At 45.1% G+C, this 13,822-nt stretch overlaps 1 protein-coding gene across 3 annotated transcripts in view; it reads left to right on the top strand.

Annotated features, from left to right (window-relative positions):
• The window catches only part of LOC146188673 (uncharacterized), an 89,382-nt gene extending 77,641 nt beyond the window's left edge, over positions 1-11,741 (top strand). For 2 of the 3 annotated variants that reach the window (XM_084603879.1, XM_084603881.1), the window contains 2 exons: positions 9,046-9,065; positions 11,497-11,741. In XM_084603879.1, the coding sequence (XP_084460005.1) occupies positions 9,046-9,065; positions 11,497-11,612 (136 nt within the window). In that variant the 3' untranslated portion in view covers positions 11,613-11,741. The remainder of the gene's footprint in view (positions 1-9,045; positions 9,066-11,496) is intronic. The other variant, XR_014707575.1, reaches the window with a different exon arrangement.
• The last annotated feature ends 2,081 nt before the right edge of the window (positions 11,742-13,822 follow it).

Genomic DNA, 13,822 nt, shown 5'->3' with positions numbered 1-13,822 from the left:
GGGAGTGAAAGTGGAAAGAGAGAAAGAGGAGCCGTAATTGAGGGCAACGGAGTAATTTCGACCACCTGGGAATCTTTGACTGCACTGACATAACTTAAGGTTTTGGGAAAGGAAGGTGCAGTATGCTTCGGGTGGACACCACGGAATCGTGGAGACCTAGGCCCGTATTCCGAGTTTGCGTCGTTATCGAAGTGTCGCTATCTCAGGTGACCTCGAGTCATTTGATTGGTCAAAACGCCGGAACCAGGTGTTGCCACTGTGGAACCGGAAAAGGGGGGCAACATCATTTTCCAGCGTGGCAACATCATTTTCCAGCGTTTCCACAAATAAGTTCAAATTACTCCGTAGCCCTCCACTACGGCCCCCCTTTCTCTCTATCCACTTTCACTCCCACCTTTATCCCTTCCCTTACGGCGCGGTTCAGGTGTCCACAGAGCAAGTGTGACAGATACTGCGCCTTTCCCTTCCCATGAACCAACCAACCAACCAACAAATAAGTTCGTTTGGTTTGGTTTGTGGGGTTTAACGTCCTAAAGCGACTCAGGCTCTCAGAGAAGCCGTAATGGAGGACTCCGGAAATTTCGACCACATGGGGTCTTTAACACATAAAACAAGTGAGACAGTTACCGTGCCTTTCCCCTCCTATAAATCAATCAGATTTCTGTCCGCACTGGATTGCTTACATGTAGGCTCTCTAGTCCCCACGAGGCAGCGGAGCAGCTACAGAACCAGTAGCGGGCCCGCGCATCTTTTTCTCCTTCCTACAGCCACAACAACACAACTGTTATAAATTAGTTTATAAGAAAGGAAAGACACTATCTGTCAAGGTGAATTGAAAGTGAAAACCTCCCTGACGCTGACGGCTGGAAAAAGCTGGCGTAGCAAAGCTTTCGCTTCAATAATTTCCAGCACCTTGGGACATTTAACGTGCACTGACATCGCACAGCACACGGACGCCTTAGCATTTCCCCTACATTGAAACACGGCCTCCGCGGTCGACCGATGTGCCGAGGGCTCAGTGACCTAAGACATTTACGGGTGGACCTCAAGCTAACTACTGTATACTGTACCATAGTTTATATATTTCTTTTATTTTTACCTACCCTTTTCTTTCTCCATATCGCTCACCTCTTCGATTTCCTCTACCTTTTCCTCGCTATCTCTTTTATTTCCGCTGCCCCAGTTCAGGTGCTTCAGATATCATATAGCAGATACCGGGGCTGGCAAACATCTTTTCTTTCCTTTTGCATGTATACAATAAATAACCACTACCACCACCACCATCAAACCCGGGTACTCCTGTTCAGTCGCTGAGCGTCTTAACCACTGAGCCACCGCAGCAAATATAGCGGGCGATGCCCGAATTTGGAACGTAGAAAATTCAAACGTGCCTGCCAGTCAATGAAGAACCGCTTTGGACAGCCAATGCTGTTCCATCGATCGCTGATCGGTGGTGCGCTCAACTTTATATATTAATACAAAATCGTCGTTACGGTGAAATTGTGACATATGGATGTTAAGTGTGCCCGGCGTGATGTCTGACGATTAGTTTCCTTCGTACGCGTAAAATTGCAATTCAAAATCTACATTCATTTTGATGAAGAAGTCGCACCATCGAGTGCCTGTCTAGGCATCCCACCTAGTGTATACATCTTTCTGTACATATAATAAATGTTTTCACCACCACCACCACCATCGACCTCTCGGGCCATTAAGTGGTCAAAATTCGCGTTTGCAGGGGGAGTGAGTATCTGGCGAACCTCGGCGAGATTTATGCAAACTGAGATTGCCATGTATAACAGCTTACGCTCTTGCATTTCAACACCTATTGGCGGTGACTGCATTTTAAGGTTTTGAAACGATAGCTTCCCTACGCGAGCCAATGTCACCGTGTGCTGCCGATGACCTTCAAAGAGCTCCGAGGTCAAGTTGGAACTTAAACCACAGCCACTTTGTGTAGCTATGTCCCCACCAAAGGTCAAGGTCAAGGTCAAAGGCTAAGTGACGTGGGAAGTATCTTAACCCTTGAGCAGCTGCGCGAAGAGACACATGATCACTGACGTCAATCTCGAGTATATATCGAGGCGCGCCTCGGCCGGAGCCGCGCCATGGATTCAGAAGAAAAGCAACTGAGAAGCAGTCATGCTCGTTACGATCATCGAATGGCTGCATTTGACGATCCGGAGGACATTTCTTTGTCACTTGAAAGCTTTCGGAGGAGATTTGAACGAGGCTAAAGCCAAAAGAGCGGCGAAAATGCCGCAACAACGTGTCATGTGAAACGCCGCCTCGACGATGCTGCAAGGCGTGAGTGACGAGCAGCCCAGAAGCTGCAGGAACCGCCGCCGCTTCAGCGTCAACGCCGACAGCAACAATGACCGAATTAAGCTATCACTTCACACTAGGTTTGGTTGGTTGGTTTGTGGGGTTTAACGTCCCAAAGCAACTCAGGCTATGAGAGACGCCGTAGTGGAGGACTCCGGAAATTTCGACCACCTGGGGTTCTTTAACGTGCACTGACATCGCACAGCACACGGGCGCCTTGCTTTTCGCCTCCACCGAAAAGCTGCCGCCGAGGCCGGGATTCGATCCCGCGTCCTTGGGAGCAGTAGTCGAGCGCCGTAACCACTGCGCCACCCCGGCGGGGTTCACACTAGGTTTAACCAAAGCTAAACTAGAGCCAGTTCTTCCACAGAAGCCTCAGTGCACCTCATACAAAAAAATGGTGGAGTTGAACACGGTCGAGCCTAGACTGTCAAGCGTGAGCTCGGTTTTGCATGGTTTGACAACGACTAAGCAATGGTATAGCTATGCTCGTCAATGGCTATCCAGCGACATACTGCACTATATGTAGCATATTTGAATGCCAGTCATTTGCCCTAGTTAATTTCGTTGAATAATTAACTAAATTATGAGATCATACGTGATTTCACCCTTAGCTATTCGATGATATACTCGATATATTATCGATTACAAATTACTTTTACTAAATAAACATAACTAATTGCTGACTATCATATTATACTTGTCGTCAGTCGCTACTCAATGATATATCGCATGGTTCACTAGGCGAAAAGCAAGGCGACCGTGAGCTGTGCGATATCAGTGCACGTTAAAAAACCCCAGGTGGTCGAAATTTCCGGAGTCCTCTACTACAGCGTCTCTCATAGCCTGAGTTGCTTCGGGACGTTAAACTCCACACACCAACCAATTAGATTTTGCATTCCTAATTATACCTAACTACTACTTAATTTCCTTGTCAGAAATTAGTAACTATCTTATATACTTGCTCTCCGCAATTCCTATACAGTGATCCATACGCACAACACAGTTGTTTTAACGTGCACTGACTGTGCACAGCGCACAGCCGCCCCTTTGCGTATCACCGCATCAATCGAGATCGAGAAGTACGACAGGTACTGCGGCTTTCTTTTCCTACAATTCTATGTGCATTTCAATTTTAACCGATTTCTACGTAATGCGATTTGGCCTCTACCGAACATAAAGGACAAAGCAGAGTATGCAGAGAAGTGCCGATTACACACCCCCGGAGTAGTAAACCGTAAGCTCTAAAAATTCGGCACGGACAATTAGGACCCCCTAAGTGTATTATTATGGCAAAAGCTAGCTCGCGCGAAGCACTGCTGTGACTGCCCCTCCTCACTTTTTCTTCGGTGACGTGTGCCACCACGTGACTGGTAGCACGATGCCCTCTATACACTCATGGTGCCCGCTGCACTAGGTAACAGGAGGTGGTGAAGGGTGGCTGTTCCTGGCCCTACGGGGCTGGGACGGTAGGTCAACGACGCTTGCGGCGGGGGCTAGCCAGCCACCAAATCTTTATCTATTGTAGGCCGTCACTGCACCCGCCACCGCTTTGATGGTGGACGTAGGGTGCCTCGATGTAGCGCAGCAATATCGAGGCACCCTAGGTGGACGACGGCTGTTGCGGCGCGCGTCTTTCTTTCCTTCTTCCTTTTCTTTCTTCTCTGTATTCTCTTCTGTCTGCACGAGGCAGCGGAGGTGGCTCAGCCACAGAGCCAGTAGCAGGCCTATGCATTTTCTTTTCCTTCTTCCTACAGCCACAACAACAACACTAGGTAACAGGATGTGCTGAGATAATGAAAGCAAAAACACTGGACATAAACATGTCGTCGGTGCGAATTCCTGCCAAAAACTAGCCACTTGACTAGCAGATGACCACTAAATGGGAAGTGATACGGTATGCCGCTACCAGAAACACTCCGCAAAGAACGAATGCATCACAATACTGATGCAAAATGGGGCAAATCTTGCGCCACATGAAGACCCGTTGGTGATGCCTTAGGACGATGTCAGCCGAGCAGTGAGCCAGGTTGATTCCCCAATTTCTATAGAGATGCACTTATCTCATTTCATGACTACACTAATTACTTTAAACTAGAAAGGCGGATATATCCTCCACCAGACAAGAAACTTGACAAAAGGCAGGAAGTAACCTGGCGCCAGCTCCAGACGCGTGCCCTCTTCAGCTCATCTAAATTATCACACATGTACCCAGCACAATACAATCCAAATTGTAAACACTGCGGCGAAATAGCCGGCTACAATCATATATTATGCCACTTACTGGGCTCATAAGGTCGCCGAGAGCAACAGACTTAAGGCCATCTAAGGGTAGTGCCCACAAATCGCTGATTGCTGACAATAAATGTTTTCCAATCCAATCCAATTATAATGCTTATTATTTTTCGATACAACAAGGTGATCAGTTTGCGTGTTTTTAATACGAAACGATTCTTAGCTCATGAGTGCCGCGGGTAGAGCCTGTAAACAGAGCATGTCTGCGTGAACTGTCAGTCGTCAATTTCATGGGCAATGAGATCAACAGCTGATTGATGACTTGCGTAAACAATAGGATTCTTTAAATCAGTGAAACATTTAATTGGGGAATAAATTACTTGAACATGTTAAACAGTTCACGAGAGTAGTGAGCAGAGCGAGCCCTCAGGAACGCGAGCCCTCATCAACGCATGCCCTCACGAATAACCAGATATTTTTACAAAGTTTCATATCCATCTATTTCGAATACGACCAAATCAATGGTGACCTCCAAATTTGATGGGCCTCTTCGAAAATACGGCACCCTGACCGACACAACCAAAATTTCATCCTTCACAATTAGAATAAAATTGATGTCTAATCAGTTAAATCGATGCGCAACCTAATTAGAGCATTTCTAATTCAATTATAACTTTAAATCGGGATGAGCAATCTCCTAAATTCTGCACCCTAGACACCCTAAATTTCACCTAAATCCATGTCTAACGTACTCCGAACAGGGTCAATTCAGTGGTGAATTTAAAACTTATGTGACCCACCCCACGTCAAGTCCTCCCAGAACATTCGAAATTTGACTTCGTCTGAATTTGACAAAATTCGTGTCTAACCTTATTTGATTATGCCCGACTTAGCGTTTACTTGCAAATTTAGGGGGCCAACCTCAAAATTTGGCCCCTTGTACCCTGAAATTCGACTTCAGCCGAATTTGACCAAAATCTACCTCCCTTCCCTTACAGCGCGGTTCAGGCGTAGATACTGCGCCTTTCCCTTCCGGTGAAGGAATTATTATTAATATTAATTTCACTAACTGCCTGCCAAACCACGGCCACCCTAAACCCTTTGTCACTTGACCCCTAAATTTGGCATCACCCGAATTTTACTAACAGAAAGGGCGACTAAGCAACATTACTAAGCAACGAAAGGCAGTACAGAACTCGCAATGCATTCGTATTTCTGCACGTCAGCAGACTAAATTGCGCCTCTGCAATTTTTTTCATCATTTGTATCATTTGTCATGCTTGCTATCAGTGCAAGCAAGCTACAAACAGACAGCATTTTTGACCATAATTCGGAACTATTTAAGTTGTAATGGTGACCACACCCGCGTCTCTCTCATTGTGTTCCTGTTTTATTTCTGTTGGGAATTTGAAATCACGTAGCTTCAACATGGTACAAAAAGGAAGCGCTTTCCTTCCTTCTCAAAACCAAGCGGCTTGGGAACTGTCCTTAATCTTTATTGAGTGCGACCCGGCTGAGTGCTTTTATTGGGAACATGGCCGCATCGTGATGTAACAATGCTGCCTGCAGCTAGTTCAAGCTCGCATGGTAGAGCAGGGGCTCTTCATAGCCACGGTGAACATCTAAAAACCGTAGCGAAAGAAATCTCTACCGATAGGAGCCATATGACATGAATCGTCAAGATATAAGTTTTGCGTTTGTCAACTGTATGACATAGATCGCTTTTCCGACATGTAGATGAGCAGTTTGGGCAGTGAAGCCACATGGTGGGCGGCTCTGCTCATACAATTCATCGCTGTGGACGTGAGGTCAAAATTAACAACTAAGCAGTATGAGAAAGCTTAAGATGCACAAATCGCGATAAAAATACTCGAAGCAGTAAGTAGTGAATGAAAATTATACAGACCTATTTCTTCTTCTCCGACATTCAAGCTACTGGCTTATTTGTCTAAGAACAGTGCCCTAACACTGGTTTAGTAGTTCGTAGATAAGCCACTGTAGATAAAGAAAGATCCATGCTTTGGTAAGTTTAACGTTTTTGTCTACCAACTGATGGAAACCATATTGACCCGGTCAAAGATGTCGAAAACATCGCTACGAAAGACCATTTTGTTCATATTTGCGGCCCCGCCGGGGTGGTGCAGTGGTAAGACGCCCGACTACTGTGCCGGAGTACCCGGGTTCGAACCCGACCAAAACGAAGTGGCGTCCGTGTGCTGTGCGATGCCAGCGCACGTTAAAGATCCCCAGGTGGTCGAAATTACTCCGTAGCCCTCCACTACGGCTCCTCTTTTTCTCTTTCCACTTTCACTCCCACCTGCCTCCCTTCCCTTACGGCGCAGCTGAGGTGTCCACAGAAAACAAGTAAGACAGTTACCGCGCCTTTCCCTTCCTATAAATCAATCAATCAAGAATTGAGAGTACTCAGTAAATTTCAGCAAAAATTCGAACAGCACTATGGAATCGACACTGTAGAAACGCAAAAGGCGGAGCGTTGGTGCTGTACACGGAGCATCACGTTTGCTCTCACCATCATCAACTAAATGCGCCGTCATATCATTGCTACTGCGACCATTGTCATTATCTCTAATAGCAGCGTCATTCTCATCACTACTATTATCTTCACGGTAGACAAGGCGAATTATGATGTGCATTTCACGATCCCAGACGTTGTGCTAAACACATAACCTCATAAATGCTTGGTTTGTCATCGCAGAAAAACGTGAAGTCATCTGCGTAAACTGAAACCTTCAGTTCTTGAACCATAATACGAAAACTACTAACTGCTCTGCTGTTTATGCCACTTATACAAAGCGGTTCCAAGTATAGAGCGAACAAGAGCGGAGACAATGGGCATCCTTGTTTAACAGAGGACACGATTGAGACAGGTTGTGATAGATAGCCATTTACAATCAATCCTGCGGAACATCTTTGGAACAAAGGCGTATCGAAGTAGAAACAATGAACCCAAGATTGGCGCGATCTAAGAGAGAAAAAAGGAATGGGGGGAATGAGGCACACGATCAAACCTATTTGCCAGGTCAATTTGCCGCAGTGCCAACTGCTCGTGAGCGTCACTGCAATACCGTACGCACCACATGTAGATTAGGCTGAATAGACCATCCTCTGAAGCCACGCGTTTGATGAGGTCCAACCAAAGTAGAAATTGCAATCTGTAGCCACTTTGAGAGGTTTTTAGTGAAAGCCTTACAAACAACATTTGAAAGCGTGATAGGCCTGTAGCCGTCCATAAATCAGTTTTTTTTTTTTTTTATCATCAGCATTTGCTATTAGCACAATGTGAGTTTTGGTAAAGACTGCGACAGAAAGTCAACATCAATAATAGTCACAAAAATTCGGAGTAGGACACCTGAGAGAGCAGATTTGAATGTCTTCTAAAATTCATCTGATAGACCATCAGGTCCCGGAATTTTGGAAGGCGGCAAATCGCCAATTGCGTCTTCCGCTTGAATTAAGGTTAATGGAGAACTTATCACCTTACGTTCATCCTCAGAAAGCGGCTTAATCATAGAAATAAGACGCCCTACATGAACATCGTCAGTATTATACTTGCACTGGCAGAAAAAAGAACAGAGATCTTCGGTTCAGTGTCAGGTGCTTTAATCAACCAATCTAAGAGTTGCGGTCTCTGGTGGGCTCCGCTGTACTCGACGGAGCCCATCGATCGCACGTCCATTCGCTACGAGCGGCGAGTCAGGAATCCCGTGTATGCGTGAATCTCCTGGTGATGGCATCAAGAGTCATGACTTCATGACCGGATGTGACCTCTTCATCATTTCCGGTTATTAGATATGACCGGATGTGACATCCGGACATGAGTTCACGGCTGATGACGTCACCATGTGACGGCTATGGACGTCTTGAAACGTCTAACCATTACTATTGGTTAATGATAGTTAACCATTATTTGCACTTTCTGAGTATAAGGTAATATCTGGTTAGTGTTAGTAAAACATTCCTTAACTAATAAGTGATGGTTAGCGATAATTAGGATTACCTCCAAATGCATAGCCTCCAATGGGCATCTGCTTAACTATTTTATATTAGTCGTATATTATCATGACATAACCTTTAAAAAGCCCTAAATCATGTTCCGACATCCGATTGCTATTAAGTATATTCAATGGTGACTGGCGTATACCCATATAAGGCGTGCCCCCGAAACGCGAATACATTTGCTAACGACAGTATGAGGCACTAAAGGTTTTCGCCTTAATACCATGCCCCTACATGGAGTGCACTAGAGGACTTGCTACTCCCTTTTTACTCCCGCATATTGGTCTTTAGAGTGTATGTCCCCGCGAACTATGCCCTCAAACAACTACTCACCTTCAAATAAGCGCTGACGCTTGGCTGACAATATAGGAAATTAGGTTTTGTTCAGCGCCTGCTTGTTCGAGAACTTAGACGAGAATTCAAGGTCGAATTCTGCTTACGCTTACATTCCTAAAAATTATTTTTCAGCAAAGAATCAGTGTCAGCAGGTATCGTGATATTTTTTTCTCTTGCTTTTTCGATCACACATACAAAGAACCTTCGTCGTTTACCAGTTAAATAGGCACATGCTTAGTTCTTTCTTTTCCGAAAGATTAGAGTCGTAGTATTGTTTCTTGTTAAGTTAGTATAAAAATATTTCACAACAGGCTGTCATTGGTATTGTAAAAACATAATAAAGCTAAGTTAAAATATATATATATTAATCGACACCCAGGCTTGTTTTCCTGGTTTGTTTACACTAAGCACAGCCCAATAATACAAGCACCGTGAACATAAAACCACGCAAGCAAATGCCAAGAAGATATAGGGCCCTAAATATAATCGCAAAACAATCGGCTCACTAAAATATTCAATATCTGTGAAATCAAGAACAGAGATAAAATGTAGTTTTTCAATTAGCTGTAATTTAGCGCCAGTGTTAACCAGTTGTAAGGGTGGCATGCTAGAAATGAGCCGTTGAAATTCTACCCTAAACAGATATCTTTCGGCAGATTAGAACAGTGACATGTCTGCCGGCCGTAGACGCAAAAACAAAGGTCTTTCAATAAAGCGCCACAGCTTTGACAACCGGCTGGTGAGCACAGAGACGTGAGATCTAATCCTATAAAAACAGATTGCAAGCAAAAGATAAAACAGGCAACATAATTTATTTCACGAGTTTAGGAATAATTTACTCGTATGCTGGTTATAAACGGGCGTGACTTGTCAAGTAGAGATTCGGAGGAAGGTGCTGTTCAGTCCTAATTTTATTTCTAAAGCTTGCTGCATTATTTGCGAAGGAAATTCCGGCAATCAAAGCTTAAAAGAAGGTATGCATGAAATCAGCTAAAAACGTCGTTGAAGTTATGGCAGTAAATAAAGGAACAACTGTCATTTAGATTTAATCCTAAATTATCATGTGATTTTGATCCTGGCGTATCGTTTCACTGATGCAAAAGCATATCTGAAAATCTGTTCCTGGGCCCATGTATTGTGAAAAACAAAAAAAGCACATATATTTCGCCTTACATATCGTAGAGAATAAAGCACAATGTATAGCGGCACAGTAACCCTCGCGCAATGACTCTCCTTCCCCGGGTGCCCTTAATATTGGACTGACATCAGGAATCACGCATGTTGTCCTCTGCAACCTACGTCACTTTTGAAGCCTGTCCATTTCGATTATATCCCCGTCGTCCAAGAGAAGCACGAATGGTCAGCACTTCTTCAGTCGTTCCACATCAAAACATAGAAGTAGCCTCGCTTAACATCGAAGATATTAGCGATCAGAAATGATGTCTTATCTCAACACACACCGGAGTGCAAAACAAAATCAAGTTGCGACGGCTCCCCGCCCTAGATTCTCCCGCCCACGACCCTTGGGTGCACTCTGTGAGAAGGCTTTCCCGGACTCCTCGCTCTATATCAACAGGGCAAGGGCGGCACAGAGCGCACGGTGAGGTGTCGTCCTAGTCGGTCGCTAGTAGTAATTTTAAATATTATTTGTTGGTTTAGGATGCGGGCAGAGCTCTTGCAGTTTTCTCAAATACATACAAGCTCATTGTTATAGATTTGTTGCATTACAATATTACCATCGCAATCATTTCAAATACATTTCAATAACGAGCTGCAGTTATCTTTTGTAACACTGAATGCAGCTTTCTTTCAGAATCGTTACAACATCGCCACAATTGCGGTGAAAGCAACAAGACACTGAGAAGGAAACGATCGATTACAAGCACCACATGTCTGAGGGCTTCGGCTGTATCTCAGGCAACAAGCTCCACCAATACCTCTCGCAAACAAAGCATACTCTCTTTCCGGAGACCGACACAGCATAGACAAAGATAGCAAAGGACGCAATCCGCACTTTCGTGTTTTGTCGCTAATTGGCATCGCGTTTGTCAAAAGGGGAGGCCATGAGATTAGTTTTCTAACTGGACCTTCTGTACTGGACCTTCTGCACCATTCCTGTGAGTCCTACCCCTACAAGGTTGCAGGGCCAAAAATGTGCTTAGCTTCAGAAGGTTTGCAGCACTGGAAGTTCGTTACAGGCCACGAAAAGCGCCCTATAGAAGCAAACCCACAGGGTCTCGACAGTTTTGGGGAAAGGTGTACGTGGGTACATATATGCGTGAAATGAGTGGCATCATGGGTGTACCTCGGCAAATACCAGTGCAGCCTTTATCGCTGCCGACGTCCCCGATAAAGCAGAAAATGGCGATGCACCAAACGTAGCAATATAGATTAAGTCTTTCAACTTAATTAGCCTTAAAAATTGCGATAACAAATACAATTGTACCACTTCGCAGCAATGACACATCACAAAACACCAAATATGTTTATGTCACAGGGAATATGTTTTGTTTTTTTCAAGGACAGCACTGTTACTGCAGATCTTGACGACTGTATAATTTTCTGTTTATTTCCATCCAACAGCTACTCCGACTGTTCTATGCACTGATGCCATGAAGAAGCGATGCATGGAACTGGGACAAGTATGTGACGTCTCCCAAGGCATCGCGCAGTGCGTGAAGTCGCATCCTCGTAAATAAACTCCGCATCCGAAATACGTTGCGTATTTCGCATTAGCAGTGTGTACAGTCCAGGATAAAATGGTAATGAATATCGGGGAGGTGCTGTTCGATTATATAATAAAGGTTGTGCCGTAACGCCTGTTTTTTTCTTTTTTCGAATGAGATATAATTCGGAAGCGAGCACCTACGTGATGCAATGACATGCAAGCAACCTTATATCACGGTTCGTGCATGTGTTGTGTCGCCGTTCGTCGGCGGAGGGGCGGAGGGGGGGGGGGGGGGGCGGATTATAATTAAATGTAAATAACGCGTGATTGAGAACAGAAAAAAATTAGCATGAATGTAATTAAATTAAGAATATTGTTAAATGATCAGGCAGCCTTATTGGCGCCGGTCGAAGAACGCCAAGCTTCCTCGCCCCCTCGTCCGACGACACGTTGCCGGTCGGACAGCAGACTTCATTAAAGCTGTTTATTGATGATTAATTGATTTATAGGAAGGGAAAGGCGCGATAACTGTCTCACTTGTTTTCTGTGGACACCTCAATCGCGCCGTAAGGGAAGGGAGGAAGGTGGGAGTGAGAGTGAAAAGAGAGAAAGGGAAGCCATAGTGGAGGGCTGCGGAGTAGTTTCGGCCACCTGGGGACCTTTAACGTGCGCTGACATCGCACAGCACACGGATGCATCTTCGTTTTGCCTCCATCGAAATGTTTATTGATGACAGGAAACAATCGATATGTTTGTTTATTGATGACAGGACTACGCACAAGTCAATTGAGAGAAGGGCAACCAGACACGGCCGAGAATCGACGTGCACCTCCCTTTTCGCGCCAAAAGATCTCCTCAAATCCGAATTTTTGGTACTTTTTTTTTTCGATCAGAAATACGCTTACTGAAGGAAATCAGACAGTTTTTAGTTTTCTAAATTTTACTTGCCCAATGGCATTTTGGTGCGCACAAGCTTGTTTCTTCGCGAGCACAGCGTCCATTTCACGAAGTCTAATTTTAAGATCTTACCTTGAAGGCACATCAGATAATCTCCCATACAGCAGCAAAGGCATATAAAAAGCACTCTCAAGCGCCACAGCTACCAGCCATGACTCACGGTACAGACACACAGACGTCTGAGCTCAGCTGGCCGTCAGCAGGCGTGAAAAAAAAAAACCGCCCATTCCAGCGCAACTACTCGCATGCATGTTCTCAGCTGCCGGTAGCCTTCCTCTCGGTAAATTTTCAACTGTCCAAGAGCAGTCCTCTCCAAAAAGGCCATAACGGCCTGCCAACAATGCACCGGAAAGCGCGACACAAAGGCCCGGTCGCTCAGCGAGCATCTCCTTGCAGTGTCTGTTGTTGCGCGCACTATTGTCAGTGCATATTTCTACAGTCCTCTGCGAGTAGCATTTGCCCCTTTACCTTTGTGAAGGCCAGACGTTCAGGGTGAGGGTAACGGAGGGTGCAGCATAGAAAATCAGAAGGTGAGGATCAAATAAACAGCGTCCGGGTGTGAGATGCGCATGGCCCGCGGCCTGCAAATTTAACTGCTGCTATCGCTTTAAACGGTTATAATGCGTAAATGAAAGAAAATAGTTCCACCTCCCAAGCAATCCGTTATAATGACCAGTATGGTCATAAACGCAACTTTGAAGATATAGATGGACTACGAGTGCAAATACGAAAACTAAACCCTCTAACAATTTTAAACTGAAACTGAAGTGAGTCAAGCTTCATCAGTGTGTAATCCAGAGGATCCAAGAGCACATGACCAGGATCTTCAAAGCCAACGGTCTTCTCTGCTATCATGTCAGCAGGGACGATGCGAAACATTCAACGCACTCTCGGCGGTAGAATACCGTTGGCCGTGCTTGTATCTCCAAGGAAAAAATCTTCTGAGTCGCTGTGGTGCAGCAAAAGGGCGGACTCACGCAAGATTAATGCATCGAAATGACATGATTTTAGCAGAACTCTTGTGTCACTTCTTCGGGGAGGTTTTTCGAGGTCTTTCCAAGGCCGCGGGGAAATTTCAACTTGTACAGGTCATCTCGCCAATGGAGATGCGTGGTGATGCGAAGTTTTGTGATGTTTATACGTTGGCACTCAAAGCCGCAGCCACACATTCCTTGCAATTTCTGTAATGTCATATGCGCCTATACTTATCTCGAGTAATTGCAGCTAGGAGCAAGAGATTTCACATTGCTGTGTTGCTAACTGGGGCCTTATCACGAGGTTTCC

The sequence above is a fragment of the Amblyomma maculatum genome, chromosome 5, assembly GCF_055883805.1.
Source record: "Amblyomma maculatum isolate TAMU_Amacu chromosome 5, ASM5588380v1, whole genome shotgun sequence".
NCBI classification, from domain to species: Eukaryota; Metazoa; Arthropoda; class Arachnida; order Ixodida; family Ixodidae; genus Amblyomma; species Amblyomma maculatum.
The sequence above is the reverse complement of the archived record's forward strand: the minus strand, read 5'-3'. Positions and strand labels throughout refer to the sequence as shown.